This window comes from Ranitomeya imitator, chromosome 3 (assembly GCF_032444005.1).
Source record: "Ranitomeya imitator isolate aRanImi1 chromosome 3, aRanImi1.pri, whole genome shotgun sequence".
Classification (NCBI taxonomy): Eukaryota; Metazoa; Chordata; class Amphibia; order Anura; family Dendrobatidae; genus Ranitomeya; species Ranitomeya imitator.
Genome location: NC_091284.1, coordinates 130,295,323 through 130,316,501, shown reverse-complemented (window position 1 = coordinate 130,316,501; position 21,179 = coordinate 130,295,323). Strand labels below are relative to the sequence as shown.

At 45.8% G+C, this 21,179-nt stretch overlaps 1 protein-coding gene across 2 annotated transcripts in view; it reads right to left on the bottom strand.

Moving 5' to 3' along the window:
• The window catches only part of RNF43 (ring finger protein 43), a 65,496-nt gene extending 44,598 nt beyond the window's left edge, over positions 1 to 20,898 (bottom strand). Inside the window, exon 1 of one of the 2 annotated variants that reach the window (XM_069761452.1) lies at positions 20,230 to 20,898. In XM_069761452.1, coding sequence (XP_069617553.1) covers positions 20,230 to 20,457 — 228 coding nt within the window. In that variant the 5' untranslated portion in view covers positions 20,458 to 20,898. The remainder of the gene's footprint in view (positions 1 to 20,229) is intronic. The other variant, XM_069761451.1, reaches the window with a different exon arrangement.
• Positions 20,899 to 21,179: the final 281 nt, after the last annotated feature.

The following is a 21,179-nucleotide window of genomic DNA, read 5'->3' as shown; positions in this document are numbered from 1 at the left end:
CGACTACAGAAATTGCCATTTACTCTATCGCCAAATTGCAAAGATCCACAATCAAGTCTGGATGAGCCGACCTAAAAAAACGAAATGAACTAATCACAGCATATGAAACTAATAAAATGCTTTGGCGAAAATTTTTCAAAAGAATCTGCAAACTGCTCGCTGGCGTAAGTCCCCCTCCTTAAGTGTTCAGCAGATCATCACAGTGGTCTGTCATGTGCAGGGTCATTCAATAGCTAAATGATGACTAGTTGCTATGGATTTACACATGTGAAATTCTGCCCTTTGTTAGTAATAATCTCTTGCTGGGAAGGAATTGGATATGCTATGCAGGCATTTTCTCCAGCAAGATCAAAGACCTGCCTGGGTTTCCTGCAATGACCCAGGTTTAGTATTTACACTTATTGGTTGTAAAACTTAATGACAGTCTGAAACTAGCAAGAAAGGCAAATAAAAATAGGAGCGAGCCACTAGGACGGCAAAGCCGCGTTTCCAATAATGTAGCATCTGCTTTACGAATATTGTTCACGGAACCGCAAGTGGGTCGTCGCAAAGCCCAGTGATTTTACAGGGGTCCTGTCGAAAGGTTTTGCGAGTGACACATGAGTGATTATAGAGTTATAAAACGAACCCACTTAGATCCTGCTAATATCACCATGTCACGTTTAATAATAGCGGATCAGATCTGGTGGGGTGGAGGATTTAAACTGAAAAAGGCTTGGATGTGGTCACAAAGCCGAATAATGAGGAACCAGATAGACAGCTTTGTAGTCACTAGACTGAATTCCCATGAACATATTTTCGGTTTGAGTGCTGTCCATGGAAAAAACGGAAAGCACTAGGACCAATTTTATTTAATACAGGATTGAAGGTCCGCATGAAAAACATTGCAGAATGCACTATTTTCTTCCGTATTTCAGATGAGGCTTACCTATTCCAGTGTATGGGTGAGCAAACAAAATCAGATCCTATACAGATCAACCAGTAAATAGCTCATTTTTTTTTTTACAGATACATTGCCCACCCTATTTAGTGTTGTAGATTTTATTTATTGCTGATGTAAACAAAACGGATGCCAATAATGATGAAAGATCAACTGTTTCTTCTGGAGGAAAATAAGAAAAAAAAAATTACGACCATGTGGGGTTGTTCACTACTCGGACAACCCCTTCTCAATCCTCAATACTCGCCTCCGCTGCCAGTGCTTTTTCAGCGGTGTTGACACTTGCATTCCCGGTGATTGCGTAACATTGTCATGTCATGCAATCCCTGCGGCCAATCAGCATTTCCTCCAGATGTATGTAACTCGACCAAAGGTGGGAGAGTCAAGGGGCCACTGATTGGCTGCAAGGACCGCATGACATAATACATAATGTCACGTGATCTCGGGGAGAGCCAGTGCCACAATGCTGGAATAGCGCTGGCACCAGAGATGAAAAGAAATGTTATTACATAACAAGGGGGCAACGTAGGGATTGAGAAGGGGACAACCTCTCTAATCTCCAGAAAACCCTCGATTCTGAAGTGTGCTTTTCAAAATCCTTTTGGGGTTTGCCTTCTCTAGAGGAGCACACGGGTGTTTTTTCATGTTTAGCTGTGCGCAGGGATCCTGATTAATAATATTAATCTCTCGACATGTAGTGACATTTTTATTTACTTTACACTGTGTTTTATAAGATACCAATGCACTGCCCTTACTTTAACCCCGCTCCAGCTCCGTGCTTACAATGCAGCTGTGTCAGAGCGGGGCTGGATTTAATAGTTACAGAACTGTAGAAGCGAGAATAATCAACCATGTTACAGCTTTCTGCAAGCCGTCAACTGTTCCCCAAGTTTCCTGCTTAAGCCACAAAAGGAATGACTGTAAAAAGCAGCGGAACATGAGCTCACTTCATTTTCTTCTAACAGATTGGAGAAATCCTATCAATTATTCAAATGTTTTAGCGCTCAAGTTGGGTTCTCTGTCTTTAAAGAGAACCCATCCGCACATGTTTATGGGAAATAATGAAGCAGACGGTTAATTCAAACCTGTCACCAGTTTTTACTATCCCATCTGAGAGCAGCATAACATAGGGGCAGAGACCCAGATTCCAGAGATGTGTCACTTAGTGGGCTGCTTGGCCTTTAGTAGTCTGTTTTCTTCTGCAGATCAAGCAGTTATCTGAATGCTGAGCTCTGTATAAACCCGCCCACACTAATGATTGGCACATTTCTGTGTACACTGTGCATAGGCAGAAAACTGCCAATCAGTGGTAAATCAGTAATTTTAATCAAAACTACAGCAAATAGCCAAGAGACACATCACTGGGATTGGGGTCTCTGTCTCTACATTATGCTTCTCTTATATAAAACCTGGCAGAAACCTGGTGATAGATTGCGTTTAACTAGGGAGTAATACAAAGGTGCTATTTACAGACAAAAGCAACAAGCCTATAGCCCGATATACCCTTTAGATAACTGTCGGCTGAACAGTGGTTCTGGTATCTCTCCCATATACATTGGGTGATCCCAGGATTGTTATGACCATACACTTTCCGAATTTGGGGCCATTCTTCAATCAAGACAAAAAAAAATCAGACAGTAAAATAGCCAAACGTACAGATTTTCCATAACGCAGGAAAGTTTCTAAGCACTGAGCCAGCCCCTTTCCCAGGAGGAGCAGTGTCCCCCACTCATGTCCCGTCTCGATAGTGACACACAGGATCTGAGGACACGCACGTACACGTCTATCCACCCACTGAAGTGGCACCAACCTGTTTACGGCTACACTGACACAAACCCGGAGACACCATTAATAAAACATTTACACATTACTGAGGAGGTAAAAGATTCCACACCTTGACAAAACCTAGGATAATTAATTTATTACCATATACTTGCTGTGCAAATGAGTATGAAATATTGTTCCGGGCCAGGGGTGGACTCCGAACACCCGGGGCGTGGTGACCTGCTCGGAGGCGAGATGCTCAGCCCATTAACTGGGTGCGTGTGGAAAGCAGTCAGGGAAGTAATGTGCTCCATGGGCCGGATTACTACTGGGTTCTCATAGCTGCTGAGCTACGTGGTACTTCCTGCCCAGATCCTCAATCTGTCCATATTGAATGTTTCCAGCTATTTCCAGCAGACTGGACTGTCCTTCCATAGCAAATCAGAGGCCGGTATGTACACACACCAGTAGTTCTTCCTACTTAATTCCACCAATTCACACAAGTCAATATTTCAAGTTTCTTTCTTGAGCCCAAAGCAGGAAAAGTTCTTGAGAGAAGGTGAATGTTACCCAGGAGAGAAAACAATCCAGGAAATATGTATTTCTCAGCAAAAGCTACCTGTTGGGTCTTTGGATAAGTGTTATTTCTGGCCTTGGGATTTTAATAGAGTGGCGTTGGATAGGAGAGAGAGAGATACGTCGCTGAATTCCTGTGTGTGACGGTCAGCAGTGATCTCTCCACGACGGACCGCTATTTTCCGACGGATCCAGTGCACGACGGATGAAACGGATGGCCATCTGTCACAATCCGTCCCTAATACAAGTCTATGGGAAAATGCAGGATCCTGCATTTTCAAAAATCGACGGATTTCGACGTGAGACAAAAGACAGAAGTGTGAAAGAGGCTTCATTGGACATGACACTCCTTCTCAACCAGTATGAATTTTGGGCAAGTCTTCGTAAGATGGTTATTAAGGAATGGACGATTCTCTGATGATACACCCTTTTAAAATACGTAACCGCTGCAGTCAATCACAGGCTTCAGTGGTGCTGCTGACATACCGAGGACGCAGACACACCGGTTATGAAGGTGGTGAAGGAAAATCGTTCACACATCACCATGTGTCTCCAAATACAGAACGGGCGTCAAGTCTTTCAATCATAGATGTTCTGGGAATGATCCACTCCTGGTTTTGGTTACAAATACTGATGCAAAATACTGACGTCCTGGGGGATTGTTTTGTTTTTGCAATGTAACTTCCTTTGCTGGTCATGAAGAACCTAATCCACCGTGCCAACTATCTATCTCTGAAGATGCCGCCAAACCTGAGAGATAACGGAATCCCAAGTTGTGACACTCTGGATGTTGCGCTCAGACGAAAACACACAAGAAAAACACATTGCAGCAAAGTAAGAATCTGTATACAGTTATACACATGAAATAGCCTTAATGTAGAATATACATGATTTGTCAGACAAATGATACACAGCTTGTAAAAATCAGTGTCTCCAACCCATGAAGAATCCTCTGCATTCCCTGCACATCCGCATTTCCAGCCACATTTGAAAAAGGGCACAAATGGCACCATAGAGTATAGACTGACTCATAATGATATATGGGATAATGCTTAGAAAACCAGTGGGATCTGTCACTACCCGGGATCCTGTGTGCTGCTTAACCACTTTATGACTGGAAGCACAAGGCAAACAGAGATTGTCACGTGTCCCTGGTTTTAAACTTTTACATCATTGCACTAAAACCAAAGCTATTCACATGACATCATTGTTTTAAAAATAACTTCTCATCAGGTCAAAAGTGGACAGTTTTTGCTATTATTGTATTCCCTCCGCTACCCTCAGCATTGTTTTTTTTTAATCTGTCATGTGGTTCCAGATATAGACCTTTTGGTTGAGTGCTAATTTTTATGGTCTTTGCCAACAAGAGGTGTCTCACAGGACTCTCCTGGGGGGCTGTGTCTCACAGGACTCTCCTGGGGGGCGTGTCTCACAGGACTCTCCTTGGGGGCGTGTCTCACAGGACTCTCCTGGGGGGCGTGTCTCACAGGACTCTCCTGGGGGGCTGTGTCTCACAGGACTCTCCTGGGGGGGCGTGTCTCACAGGACTCTCCTGGGGGGGCGTGTCTCACAGGACTCTCCTGGGGGGCGTGTCTCACAGGACTCTCCTGGGGGGCGTGTCTCACAGGACTCTCCTGGGGGGCTGTGTCTCACAGGACTCTCCTGGGGGGGCGTGTCTCACAGGACTCTCCTGGGGGGCGTGTCTCACAGGACTCTCCTGGGGGCGTGTCTCACAGGACTCTCCTGGGGGGCGTGTCTCACAGGACTCTCCTGGGGGCGTGTCTCACAGGACTCTCCTGGGGGGCGTGTCTCACAGGACTCTCCTGGGGGGCTGTGTCTCACAGGACTCTCCTGGGGGGCGTGTCTCACAGGACTCTCCTGGGGGGGCGTGTCTCACAGGACTCTCCTGGGGGGCGTGTCTCACAGGACTCTCCTGGGGGGCGTGTCTCACAGGACTCTCCTGGGGGGCGTGTCTCACAGGACTCTCCTGGGGGGCTGTGTCTCACAGGACTCTCCTGGGGGGCTGTGTCTCACAGGACTCTCCTGGGGGGGCGTGTCTCACAGGACTCTCCTGGGGGGCTGTGTCTCACAGGACTCTCCTGGGGGGCGTGTCTCACAGGACTCTCCTGGGGGGGCGTGTCTCACAGGACTCTCCTGGGGGGCTGTGTCTCACAGGACTCTCCTGGGGGGCTGTGTCTCACAGGACTCTCCTGGGGGGGCGTGTCTCACAGGACTCTCCTGGGGAGCTGTGTCTCACAGGACTCTCCTGGGGGGCTGTGTCTCACAGGACTCTCCTGGGGGGGCGTGTCTCACAGGACTCTCCTGGGGGGCTGTGTCTCACAGGACTCTCCTGGGGGGCGTGTCTCACAGGACTCTCCTGGGGGGCGTGTCTCACAGGACTCTCCTGGGGGGGCGTGTCTCACAGGACTCTCCTGGGGGGCGTGTCTCACAGGACTCTCCTGGGGGGCGTGTCTCACAGGACTCTCCTGGGGGGCGTGTCTCACAGGACTCTCCTGGGGGGGCGTGTCTCACAGGACTCTCCTGGGGGGGCGTGTCTCACAGGACTCTCCTGGGGGGCGTGTCTCACAGGACTCTCCTGGGGGGCGTGTCTCACAGGACTCTCCTGGGGGGCGTGTCTCACAGGACTCTTAAACAGATCCAGTTGCAATCAGCTTTTTTAGCCGTACGAAAAAGTTGTCTGCACAACTTTTTACCCTGCTAAGACAACGGATTGCTGCTGGATCCGTTTCAAACCGATAATTACTGGACATGTGAACTTAGGCTATCTTGGGAGTGCCAGTTATGACTCCATGGTGGACAAGATGAAAAGCTTTATTTACATTGCTCATCTACTTTAAACCAAGGAATAAACCTTTTCTTTTGCGAACTTTGTGATTATGACCTGTAAATAACACACAGGATTTTCTAATTTGGACTATTTTTGGTTCTTTTCATCCTACCACAGTATAACCATATTGGTTATCTTGTCTGTAAAAAAAAAAAAAAAAAAAAACAGTTACAACATTTACCGTAATTGAAAAAATTGTCCCTACATAAATGCAGAGTGAACTCTTTCCTATAGCTGCAGAAAATCCTGCCACACATATTAAAACCAGCAGTATAGGAATTTGGCCTCTTTTTGCAGATGCAAGAAGCATTTTATTTGCAGTTTTTACATAAAATGATGAATCAATGAAAAAAATAAGCATTTTTGAGAAATCCAATCACTAGAAAGACTTGTCGCCAGGTCAAAAGTGCCCAGTTTTTGCTCTGAATTATGCCTGCTCTACATGCCACCTTTGAGAATTCAATTTTATTTTTATTTTTTTTATTTTAAAACCGCCGTATGGATCCAGAGATATGGGCATTGTTATTAAGTGATGATTTTTATCATCTTTACTGAGGGGGCAGGGCTCATAAGACACGTCCCCAGGGAATCTTAAGGCAGATCTGCATTATTACCCTGCGAGAAACACCCCATTGTAAAGACCGTAACAATTAGAACTGAATAAAAAGGACCATATTTCTGGAACTGTATGGTAGATTTAATAAAAAAAAAAAAAAAAAGAAATACTCAGGAGAGCAGTGGGAATAAAAGGTGGAGAGCAAAAGGTGAAAAAAGAAGTTCCAAGTACAGACCACTGCACAACTACAAAGACCTAGAGACACAAACTCGGATGGGATACAGGGCAATCAGTAGCTGGATAATTGCTGAGCGTGTTCACGGGCGGCACATCGTGTGTTTAGCATTTCCGCAGAGGACATCTTTTCTTCAGATGATAAAAGATATTTCAATTTCACAGGTTTTAAAAGGAAGAAATGAACCATCTACAACAATTTCAGGCCAATTCTTCATTTTCCATTTGAATAAACTTTCACTTATTACTGTAATTCCCTAACTACTATAACAGGGGCGCCTGGCCGCTCTTCTTTTCAAACCCACAATAATTACCATCTGCTATTCAGGAAACCCCTCAGCAGCACATTTTTCAGCTACGAGTCCACCATAACCCTGCCCAAAACCACGAGTGATCATAGGCTGGAGAGATTACTGTGTTCTCAGCCGAATGCCAAAACTTAGTGATGCAAGTGATACTCCTGCATTGTGCCAGCCACAGTGCCCTGATAATGCAGGACATGGCAGCAGCCGATCCGCAGCTGCTTGTGTGGACAATCTCTTGTATGTTCCAGACAGTGCTGGGAATTCATGACGGCTCGACCCCTCTGTCCTCTTCACACAGACAACTTAAAAAGTGATAAGCCAAAGCCTGCACCGACAGCTCTAGATGGATGGTCCGCTACTGGACCTGAAAGGACATGGAGATGCCTAGGTGTCCTCACCTGTGACCATGACAGAAGGATCTTCTCCTTCTATGGTGGCCAGTCTTTGTTACACTTACCCAATGGTGAGATGCGCCATACATTAACATGGTATCCAAATGCACATGGAAAAGCGGCCAACATAATACACTTTTTTCTAGCCTTGCCCAACCCACATAATTAATGAGTGTTATCCATACAAAAATGGACATACCGTAAGTACCATCATTTGGCCTTTAGTTAGCTTCAGAAGTCCACCCACGAATCATGATGTCTGGACACCCGCGGGTCTCATGACCAGTGCTGTGGAGTCGATAAGCCAAAACTCCGACTCCAACTCCTCAATTTCAATGACACAGACTCTGACTCCACCAAAATGGCCTCCGACTCAACAGCCCTGCTCCTGACCCGAACACAATACCAGCATGTACGCCTACTTGGCTGGTGAGTTCAGGTCAGGAGATACGTGGCCGGTCTGGACATCACAGTCTATACATGAACTGTGACTATCAAACACATGAAATTGCTTAGACACATGTTCACACTTCAGTATTTGTTTGTCATACTCCATCATTATTAGTGATGAGCGAATATACTCGTTACTCGAGATTTCCCGAGCACGCTCTGTGGTGTCCTCTGAGTATTTTTTAGTGCTTGGAGAATTAGTTTTCATCGCCGCAGCTGAATAATTTACATCTGTTAGCCAGCATAAGTACATGTGGGGATTCCCTAGCAACCCCCACATGTACTTATGCTGACTAGTAGCTGTAAATCATTCAGCTGCGGCACTGAAAACTAATTCTCCGAGTACTTACAAATACTCGGAGGACACCCAAGCGTGCTCGGGAAATCTCAAGGAACGAGTATATTCGCTCATCACTAATCATTATATGTAACCCAAAACCAAAAGAGAACTGGAAACACTTGCACCACTTCTGCATTTCTGTTCCACTCCTGGTTTTGTGATGGGAAAATACTGATGAAAGAACTGGAGTGTGAATGTGGCCTAAGAGTGACCGCTGGGGTTCAGATAGAGATCAAAAGAGAGATCTTTTATCTTCGGACTGGAAAACCTTGATATACCACAAAAAAAAAAAGGTAGTGGATTCTTTTTAGCATGAGAGCCTTTGTGATATATCTTTAAATTGGCCTCAAAACAAACCGCTGCTCTGCTTTGATCTTGTAATCTGTGTTCCTGGAAGATAAATGGTTATTATCTTTATGCTGAGGGCTACATGGGCGACTTTGTTGTAAAATTAAATGTAATGACCAAAACCCGGGGTCAATTATCAAGGGCTATCTAATACAAGGGTGATCAAGCTGCACAGGTCATCCCTGGCTGTAAGGGAGACAGTCTAGTCAATGTAGAGACCACTTATAATCGGGAGCTCGCATTAGTAGGAACACTTGTGGGCTGATTACTGGCTTGTGTAAACTTGCTGGCAATCGCCATACAAGCGAAAAACCATTATCATCAGCACATCACCCTGTGTGTCACCCAATAACAATGATGTCCTATGCACGCAAAATGATCAGATTAAGGCCGGGGTCACACAGTACTCAGATCCTCGCACATGACAGAATCACAGCACAGGTGTGGAGAAAACGGAGAAAATAATATCTCCATCTTTTCCATTCCGGCGTCCACGATACTTGGACTGCACTCTGATGACATCCAAGTGCAGTCCGTTGTTCCACATGCACCCACACATGCTGAGATTGTTCTCTCATGCCATGTTATATGCTTGTGTGCGTGAACCCTAATGGTCATTCAATAAACTCTAGCTATTAAACAACTGCCAATTAGCTTGTATATAGCCGACTGGCGGTCATCTGACAGTTGCTGCTCTCAGGAGTAAATGTATTGGAAGACCACAGAAAAGGGTTATGCAATAATCAAGAAAAAGGGAGTTTTTGCCTATTAATTAGGACTTTTCCACTTTGAACTGGTGTGCTGCCTCCATTTTTTTTATCTTCTATACTGAAGGATTGGTATCTGCTTAGGGGCCTCTGTGGATACACTTGTTGTATGTGGAGGCTACTATTGCACATTATTTTGTATATTACAGTAGAACAATTCTAAGACTACTTTCACACTAGCGTCGTACGACGTAATGCGTCGTGTCGACGTACCGACGCATGCTGTGAAAGCGCAGCACAACGGGGGCAGCGGATGCAGTTTTACAACGCATCCGCTGCCCCATTGTGAGCTCCGGGGAGGAGGGGGAGGAGTTCCGGCCGCGCATGCGCGGTCGGAAATGGCGGACACAACGCACCAAAAAACGTTACAAGCAAAGTTTTTTGGTGCCGACGGTCCGCCACAACACGACGCAACCGTCGCACGACGGTTGCGACGTGTCGCAATGCATCGCTAATACACGCCTATGGAGAAAAAAACGCATCCTGCAAACAACTTTGCAGGATGCGTTTTTTCAGCAAAACGAAGCATTGCGACGTGCGTCATATGACACTAGTGTGAAAGTAGCCTAATATGTGCATGAGGACAATTACACTCGTCTCTGGATGCCATTACGGTTCCCAATGTTCAGACCTCTATTTCTCTATTCCAGAGACTATTTAAAATGCGTAATGAACCTGTCCAAAAACATAAGTGATGATCCCCATAATCAGGTTTCTGACTCCATGCCCTTCTCCATTATTCCATATCCTGGAGAATATGACACTTCTAAAATGACACATAAAGAGGGGAAATTGAAAATGTAAACATATGTCCTCACAAAACTTTCCTTTCTTCAATAAGCACTTTAAAAACACCATAAAAATGTATGCCTGAAAAAAACGTCTTGCTCGCAGCACAGATCTGTTTTCTTTGGCAATGGCGCTGGTCGGAAGCCTTGAGTTGGATAATGAGAAGTTCCCCGGTTCTTGTATGTTGTAACATTAATGACATAATAAAAAGCCTGCATTTCAATAACAGAGCGAGCGCTCTTCCTTACAACCCACCTGCTCCCTCTCCCACAGCCAAGTCCTCATGCCAGGCAGGAATACGCGCCCGCTGCTGCCGCCGCACCGCTCTCTGCCAGGAACAATGCCTGCGTGTACGCACAACACAGGGCTGCAAGTCATTAAGGTTCCCGCAAACCTCACCAAGTGTGAAATATGGCTGACGAATGCCACCACGGCGAGCTGCCTTATACAAGGTGCCTCCTGATATTACACTATTTTCTGCTACACGGTTCACTGACGGTCATTTTTTTTGTTCGCCTTGTTCACACATGGGTTGTCAGAGGCATACTAGCCATAAAAAAAAAAAAAAATTTAATAATTGGTTTGCAATTTCAAGATGCATTGGCTCCATGACTCCTGGAATTTATCCATCTTGGTCTATCGGACGTCTGAAGTTGTCAGATATCCACTTCCTATATTAACAGAGATTCTTCCGCTTTAAATCCATGCTTTACACTTCAGCTCTTCTTACATTTTATGTAATGCTATTTCTTCATTTGGGCCATTTATCTTATGTGCTTGGGATTTTGCAAGTATTGTATTCACAATCAGGATTAAAGGGGTGTTCCTATCATTAAAAGCTATCCTCAGGATAATGTGTGGATCGGTGGGGGATGGAAAGCATAGACCCCCCATGGATCCCACGAATGGGGCTCTGAAATGCCCTGTTGGAATAGAGCAATGGTCTCACATGTGTGCCGCCACTGCTCCATTCATTCACTATGGAAGTGCCAGAAAAAGCCAAACGCTGTACTGGCGCTCACTGGCAGTCCCATAGGATAAATAATGCACTTTTTTTTTTTAAATGTTATTATGAGTTAGGCTACTTTCACACTAGCGTTAACTGCAATCCGTCACAATGCGTCGTTTTGCAGAAAAAACACATCCTGCAAAAGTGCTCGCAGGATGCGTTTTTTCCCCATAGACTTGTATTGACGACGCATTGCGACGGATTGCCACACGTCGCATCCGTCGTGCGACGGATGCGTCGTGCTTCTGCGGACCATCGGAGCAAAAAACGCTACATGTAACGTTTTTTGCTCCTGACGGACCGCTTTTTCCGACCACGCATGCGCGGCCGGAACTCCGCCCCCACCTCCCCGCACCTTACAATGGGGCAGCGGATGCGCCGGAGAAATGCATCCGCTGCCTCCATTGTGCAGTGCGTTAAACGCTAGCGTCGGAATCTCTCCCCGACGCATTGCGATGGGAAACTAGCATACGCTAGTGTGAAAGTAGCCTTAGTATCACCTACATACACCACAGCGAGGAAATAAAAGGGTCTTAAAAGATGGCAGCAATAGAATATATAGATGGAAATTCAGAATAATTCCCCACAATTAAAAATATCCATAACTAGAGAGAAGCGGCCAAAGTTCATCCATTTGTATAGATCGCAGCTTCCCACTATTTCTCAATAGGAGGGATATATATATATATCTATATATATAATTGTCTAAGGGTTTTTCTGTCTGTCTTTCTGTCTGTCTGTCCTGGAAATCCCGCGTCTCTGATTGGTCGAGGCCGCCAGGCCTCGACCAATCAGCGACGGGCACAGTATCGACGTAGAAACCCGCGTCTCTGGTCGAGGCCGCCAGGCCTCGACCAATCAGCGACGGGCACAGCGACGATGATGTCATAAAGGACGTAGACATCCCGCGTCTGATTGGTCGAGGCCACCAGGCCTCGACCAATCAGCAACGGGCACAGTATCGACGTAGATGTCATAATGGTTGCCATGGCGACAATGATGTCATAAAGGTTGCCTCGACCAATCAGCGACGGGCACGGTCTGCCGCGAATTCTGGAATCATCATTGTCCATACACTACAGGGACATGTATATTCTAGAATACCCGATGCGTTACCCTGTCTGTCTGTCTGTCCTGGAAATCCTGCGTCTCTGATCAGAGACGGGCACAGCATGGCGACGATGATGTCATAAAGGTTGCCTCGACCAATCAGCGACGGGCACAGTCTGCCGCGAATTCGCCTCGACCAATCAGCGACGGGCACAGTATCGACGTAGATGTCATAATGGTTGCCATGGTGACGATGATGGCATAAAGGTTGCCTCGACCAATCAGTGACGGGCACAGTCTGCCGCGAATTCTGGAATCATCATTGTCCATATACTACGGGGACATGCATATTCTAGAATACCCGATGCGTTAGAATCGGGCCACAATCTAGTATATATATATATATATATATATATATATATATATATATATATATATATAAAGCCCCTTGCACAATCCTGTATAGCGTTTGCCACTGACACATCATTTATCTGAACTTTGAATCATTTGTTATACATAATAGGCTACCAAATAGGAGTAAATTAATCCTAAGTGTTCAGTCCAGGGTGGACACAATGGTGGAATCTGTACAGTCACGCAGGGGTCCAAGGGGTAAGGGGGCCCATTTACACCTTTAACATAGGTGGAATTGTGCATCAAGATGAGCTATTGGACTGCAAAGGGCCCATATAGTGTTCTTGCACGGGCGCCTCTTCTGTCTGTGTCCGCCAGTAGCTTAGACAACACCATTAGGATCCTCAGACGATCCCACAAATAGGTCTTCCCACTAATTACATTACTTTGCCAGAAGATAGGTGATCAGAGCGTAACTACAGCGTTTGTAGCTCTGGAATCTAGGGAGTCCCAAGAGGTCTCTTTGGCCATATAAGAAGACCAATACTATTAAAGACCTGAGACAGCTGGGGTCCGCTGTTAGAGGTTTTGCATTGGGGGCCATGAACTTACTTTAAGCGATAAATGTCTGAGCGCTGATGGTGCAACCGCTGGGATCCAAAGTCTCCTGTGTGCATGGAGCAGTAGCCTGCATGGTGACCACTACTCCATTCATCTACATGGCAATGAGGACGTAGCTGAGCCATCTGTTTCATAGAAGGGAATGGAGCAGTAGCCGCACGTGGCGCTATTGGTCCATTCACACATGGGTTCCCTGTCCTTACAATTGGTGGGGGCCCCAGCAGCTACACCCCAGCTATCCTATATTACCTATCCTGTGTAATCAAAACACAGGCACCGATGGACCTACCTAACAGTGTCCAGATGAAAACTAGTGATATTTTTCTACTCAAAAGCATCAGCATCTACAATGGAGTCTCTGTTGGGAAGCCCCCAGTACGGACACCACCATAGGCTACTGCTCCTCCTTATTGCACCAAGGTGGAAAGAGATTCGGAAACCTCTATGGACGTACTGGACTGTTTTCTTTATAATAACCTGACGTGAAGCTGGGTACACAACCTTTTCCCTTTATAATAACATTTTCTGAAAGAGAACAACCACTTAAAGGCTAAACTAGTGTTTAAGTATATACACAACAGTGGCCATCGCATCCGTCCACCATAAAAACCCATAGCACGGCATGCTTTTTAGCAGCGGTCCTCTGTATGTAGCGCTTTCCTGTGCGGTATAACAGTGTGCCCACATATAACAGCCTGATAGTGTCCTTTTGGCCTCCACTAAGGGAATGGAGCCTATGGCAACGATAACGTACATACGGGGAGCTTTTGTTGGGACTAAGTGTAATATACAAATAGGGCCTGATTCATCATTTGCAGAGGGGTTTTTTTAAGTAACTTTTCTTTGCCTTATGGTATTTGTTGATTTTTTTTGTGTCAAATTTCTTGAAATGGCACATGTGACTCATGCATTTTGCAGAAAATCAAACATGCTCTTTATTTTTTACTTTATCCCCACTTTGTGACTTTTTAGCGCAGTCACATGTTTCACTTAGATGTTGCAAAATTTGAGTTAAAACATAAAAATCACTCCAAAATCATTCAGTTGCACAAAAATGTTGAGATGAAAGCATCTTGTAACAGCAAATGAGCCCACAATGATAAATATAAGAAAAAAAAACATAAAAACAAATAAAGCACAAATTATTAAAGAGTATTAAGGAGCAAGAAAAAAACACATTAAAACTAGGCAAAAAATAAGGTTTAAATGCAACAACGAATGGGTCCCGCAGCCTCACATGAGTCTGTGGATTCCAAAATTGCAGGGGGCGGACAGGAGCCTAGGTCATGTAAAAATAAAAAAAAACCTCTCCTTTTCATCCCCTTCCCATAGACTTCAATATGCAGCTGTAATCTGATACCTCAGTGAGCTGCCAGCCCGTCTTATTTAAATGGGACGAATTTTAGCTGTATTTTAGACTGAATGATGAATTAAGAAGAAGAGGTGTAAGGGGGGGGGGGGGGGGAGTGGCTCATAAGTGGAGAAAGAAGCTCGGAAAATATATATTCCTAATATTTGATTCTACTATTGATTTATGCAAACAGTCTCGAAACCGCAGCAACCACCTCATTTCTTTGAATACGCATATATACAGTACTTATGTAAATTGTGATCTGGATGATGGCAGCAGACTGAATTTTATGGGGCTGGACTTGCCAAGGAGATGGAATGTAAGAAATGATAAAAGTGAGCATGCATCCTAATGTTATACATGAAGATATAAAATCACCAAACTGGAACAAAGAGGCACTTGTGTGGCATGATAGCGCTGGCAGTCAGCGGGCAATTTTATTATAGTAATCTGTAGAATCAGTTATTCTGTGCCTCATTATAGGAATGCTAGGATTACAGGGGGCTCTGCTGCTTATTACAGAGCGCGCACAAGGTCATGTGTACGGGGAAAACTATACTTACACAATGTAAATGTACCGTATTGTTCTCACAGCGATGGGGCTCATGGGACACTAAGGAAATGTCCCAATTTAGTCTTTAAAGAGATATATGTATATATAGGTCCCATTATGATAGGTGAATTGCCATGCAGCAAGAAATGGTCACCAGTGGGGCAAATGAGCCGGTGGTGATCACAATACAAGGACGATAAGTCGCAAGCCGTTTCCGCTCACATGGCTTGTATGGGGCTTGCCGTTATGTGATAAAATCCACCATGTAGCCCATACAGGAAAGATGCAGTGACCTTTCTTTCCGTTAGCCATGATTACCTACGAGAGCAGGATAGTGTCCTGGTGCCAGGTTGCCAATGACAGCTGCCACGTAATGTATGCCAGCAGTCGGAACAACCTAGATGTGTACTCTCTGCAGACCCCGGTGTTGTCACCATCATGTTCACCTTATCTCTGATACATAAAAAAAATCCTTTAATCTGGCATGAATGGTATCCAAGTGCCTCTGCCAAGCTCTTCACTGGCTTCCTGTTGTCCAGAGACTCCAGTTCAAAACCCTAACCATGACGTACAAAGCCATCCACAACCTGTCTCCTCCATACATGTGACCTCGTCTCCCGGTACTTACCTACACGCAACCTCCGATCCTCACAAGATCTTCTCTTCTACTCCCCTCTTATCTCCTCTTCCCACAACTGCATACAAGATTTTCTCCCGTGCTTTCCCCATACTCTGGAACTGTCTACCCCAACATATCAGACTCTCGCCTACCACGGAAACTTTCGAAAAGAACCTGAAGACCCACCTCTTTCGACAAGGCTACAACCTGCACTGATCCTCAACCTACGGAACTGCCGCACAACCTGCTCTACCCTCTCCTACTGTATCCTCACCCATCCCCCATAGACTGTGAGCCCTCGCGGGCAGGGTCCTCTCTCCTCCTGTACTTGTGTGTGCCTTGTTTTGCTCATGTTTATTGTACTTGTCTATATTTGCCCCTTTTTTCACATGTAAAGCGCCATGGAATAAATGGCGCTATAAAAATGAATAATAATAATGTGGGGTGATTAAAGAGTTAAAGGGCTTGTCCAATGCCCACTAAAGGGCAAACCCTTATTCATGGTCTCCGTGTGCATCATAAATTCTAGCAAATATCTTTCCTTACCTCCCAGACCAGCGCCGCTCCTCAGATCTCGGTTTCCTGACATAACCTATGTCATATGACTGCGGCAACCAATCGGCGTCCGCTGATCGCCTGTGGCCTTCATATTTCCATCTAGGTGGAAGAACACGGTTCTCCGACAGGATTCTGGAGGCTACAGCTGATCCATAGCCGGTGATTGGCTGCTGCGGTCATGTAAAATTGCTTATAACAGACCAGCGGGGGACCCAGGATTCACAGAGAAGTGATGTTAGTCCAGGTGGTAAGTATGGATTTGTTTGTTTATGTACCCTGTGGCCATTAATAAAAGGTAGTCCAGTAGTAGAGATGGAGAACCTGTTTAAATATTATGAATGAACTGGCAACTAAAGGTAAAGTAAATGGAAATAATTTGGAAGCCACGAGAACCTCCCAAAAGAAATCTTACAATGATATGTGAATACAAAACAATGTGGAACCAGGAAACATCTCTGAATCCTATCACCCCTGCAATACCATATTCAACGGGATAGATAGATAGATAGATAGATAGATAGATAGATAGATAGATAGATAGATAGATAGATAGATAGATAGATAGATACAGTACCAGCAAAGTCTATGAGATTCAGAAATCTCTGCACACACCTTTTTTTCCCCGACTCTTTTGTCAAAGAGCTGAGTTTTGCTAAATCCAGCTTGTCACTTCTTTCAGCGTTTTTCACCCATTCAATGGGTAGTGCAAAAAACGCAGGTATCAGATTTTGCTGCGTTTTGGCGCCAAAACCTGATAAAGTAGGATCAGATTTGTTTTTTATGCACTAAACTTTATCAGCGTGCGCAACAGACAAATGTACCCCGACAGAAAAGCCACAAAAACTAAGCAAAACCTGTTTTTTGTAAGCAGCTTAAACTTTGCTTTAAAAAAAAAAAAAAGCAACGTGTGAACATAGCCTTACATTGCCATTGTTTGCTAGCGCTGATAAACAGCCAATACATCCAGAAATCTGTAGCTGACAGTTTAGGTCCCTGTAGGTTCCACTTGTGGCCTAACATTTTGCTTTGCTTTTACTTGCCATCTATGAACTTTTTTATATATATAGTTTGGCCATTTAAACAATGAATTTGTATTTATTTATCTTGCTCACTTATATATCGCCATTTATTCCACAGCCTTTACAGACATTATCATCACTGTCCCCATCGGGGCTCACAACCTAGATTCCCTATCAGTCTGTCTTTTGGAGCATTTCAATACGGCTCTAGTAGTGATCTAACGAGCTCTTGTCCATCCCCGGTACAGTCTAAATAATCAGCATCTAAAAATTAAGGACATTTTCCAGATTTAAGTTTTCTTTATGCAGTTTGCACTTGCGCTCTCATGCTGTGTGGTCTTTTTTTGCTGTATTTTTTTTTTCAACATTTTGTAAAAATATCTGAGAAACCAGTGTTGTGTCCGCAGTGAGATGCAGAAATAGATCCTAGAAGATGATGATTGTGAAGAAAACTCTGAGGGGTGAACTCATCGAGAAGTTTTTTTTTTACCAGAAAATGACTAGTTTGTGCACAAATTGCGTAGCGGAAAGATTTCGTGACTTTTGGTGATTTTATGCCAAGTCCATTAACTTTTTGAAAAGTTGCTGTCAGGAGGGAGCGTGGCTTATGGCTGCCCAACACATTGGCTTTAGTTTACATGATAAATTATAGCAGAAATACCCTAGATTTCTGGCTGAAAGATGTTGGACATTCATCACCGGCGTGCACCTTGCTGCATATTACAGTGTCGGACCGCTCTTCAAGAATTATTTCTTAAGACTTCTTTTTTTTGGAATACACTCCCAGGCCTCATTCAGACTTTTGTTTTTCACATATATGTTTTATGTATGGCCGTCACATAAAAAAAAAACCCATACCCATTGTAAACGTCAACTATGTGTCAACTGTGTGTCCGCAAAACATTCATGGAAACGTTCATTTTAGATGGGAGCCACGGATCAATATCAACCATACAGGTCCATGTGATGGCACCATGACGGATACTGAAATGAATAGGAGAAACTTTCTTTAAAAAAAAATGTTTTCAGAAAATCATTGATGAAACTCTGATGGTAAAACCTGACACTGACCGAACAGTGATGACAATCTGATGGTCCAAACTGAATCACTGATACAATTCAGATCATAAACACTGATGAAACGTGGACTGTTTTTTTTGCGTCTGATGTCTGAACGTGGCCTTAGCTTTGGCTTCATAGACTGCATCCAAAACCTGAACCTGGAAGCAAACGCTACATGGTCCTTAAGATTAGTGACCCTTCACCTTTGGGGTCACTTTCATTTGGCAACTGCATTCACAGGCCCCTAACTAGCAGAAAACCACATTATGTTGGGAGAGTTGGGCCGGATTCACACCTCCATCATTAATGGTCCTGAGATGCATGGACTGGCCGGGGGTCTCCGGACCCAAATACGACAGTCCCATAGGCAGATATGAGGCTGTCGTTTTGGGGTCAGAAGACCCTCAGCCAGTTTACACATCCCGGTTCATGATTAGACTGAATTTCGCAAGTTTCACAGTTTTTTACGAAGCTTTCTTACTGTTTTCTTAAATGTGGCAGCAAACGTGAAGTACCAGCACTTTAACACCACAGTCTTACAAGCGCACAAACCCTACTTGTGGTAGCCCCGAAAATGGTCCCGGGACGTTGTCTGATCCCACTGCTATTGGTGACGATTCCTGAAAGTGACCAGGATCCCGGGATGCGGGGTGATAATAAAGCCGTGTTGTCAGTTCTATGGTAAATATTGGGGATATTAATGTACATAAACATGGAAGCTAAACTCTCAGCAATGAGAACAGATCAGCGGACGGCCCTATCCTGGGACCGGTGTGGGGTCTTTATGGGGTTTTCAGACTCTGGAAGAAATCAAGAATGTTTCTATTCACTGACAGCAAGCAGAAACCTTAAAACCAGACAAAATGATGTTACACCATTGTAGAACCGGTCACTATGTGATTAAACTATCACTAATCTGGGGGTTAGGATGTCGGCAGCTCAGGGGGCTGCACCAAAATCTAGAAGGGTCTTAGCTGACTTATGATGGCGGCACAGACTGTAAAAAAAACCAGAAACTAATGGAAGGCAAATAGCAGCAGTGTGAACGGGGACTAAGGATGAGATAACGTGGTGTTTTCGGAGGTGCGATCACTGCCCCCTGTTCAGTGCTGAGGTCACACAACCTTTGGGGGAACCAGATGTGATTATTTGGGTGTCATCCTACACAAGTGTCTGACAATCCATGAGGAGCGTGTCACACGAGGCTGTCGCTATCTGGCATGGCAGGTTTCATACCACGCTGCGTGAAGGTCATTATTACCCGGCACTGGAAGTCCTTATCTCCACATCACGAGTACATAGTGCCTGTGCCAGCAGAGCCGCCATGGCCGCGCTGGCGTTTCACCCCGCGTTTATGGCTTATGATAATACCTGGGAACCAGGCGCCGACATTCAGACAAAATCAATTGGAATCTTGTTCTTAGGAAATATTACTAACACATTATTATTACCTGGATTTCCGGCCCGGGTCGCCCATGTGAAGCCATCAGGTGTATGGGCAGCGGGCATGGAATGCCAAGTACCTTTCCGGGTGGAATGACGGGCAGCATGCGCGGAGGCTTTCATGGTATTTCCCTGCACTTCAGAGTTATTCTCCCCTCTGCCAACATGGCAGCACACACCACATCTGTGCCCACGACACGTGGGCACTGCCAGGCCTGGTCACACTCAGGACCTCTGCCGCAGGCGCTAAATGCCAGGACAGGTACTCTGGTCACACTCACCTGGAACAGCTTGCCCTCAGCGCCGCTGACATCCGCCACCTTGGCGAACACCCCCTCCACGGTGAAGTTTGGGTGCTCCATCTTCACAGGGTACACCTTGAGCAGGGCTTTCTGCTGGTGGTCCTGCTCCGTCAGTGCCAGCCTCGCCTGTAGAGTTACCAGAAGCAGCAGCCAGAGGGATGCCAGCTGCAGCCGGGCTCTAGTCATACTGCAGCCAGCAGCGGGCATCCATAGCCAGTCCCAGGAACCCTGCGTGCCAGCAGTGCCAGCCGCCGCTACCCCCAGGGCAGGGGCCCCCCATCCATGGCCTGGGCTGTCACGTACTCCTCCTCAGTCGCTGCTCACCGCACAGTCATTCATTGGCTCCTCTCAGCAGCATCTTAATGCCGGCAGCGTGCGGCGCGGAGCCGGCGAGGTGCACAGGTAGATGAGGCCGCCGGCCAGTGCCTCCTCCTCCTCAGCGAACGCAGCGCAGGCCCCTTCTAGCTCCACTCACATCTCCCGGAGCCAATCCCCGCTGAGCAGAAGGGGGATTCCAGCTCCTGCCGCCCTGTGTGCAGCCTGTGTCCGCGGCTCCGGGCTCGCAGTGAGGACGCTTCTTCCCAGGACACTGAGCTCCCTCCCCGGGGACTGTGCTGCTGCTGCTGCTGTGCTCCTACCTGCTGACACAAAGTGAGGGTGGAGCAGCTGCAGGCGATCCCCTCCCCTCCCCCCTCACTGAGAATGTGGTTCTGCTGGCTCCCAGACTCCCTCTGCAGCCTGGCCGACAGATGGCAGCTCCCTGCCTGCTGCTGCCTCCTCTCTGCATGTGCCGGCACATAATGCGAGCAGGCTGGGTGTCACTCAGGCATCACTGTGCTGGACATATATACGGGGTGTATGAGACCCCTAGTTCATCACAAAGACCCTCATTATTTCTCTCACGTTCCAAGAACCATGAAGTTTATCAG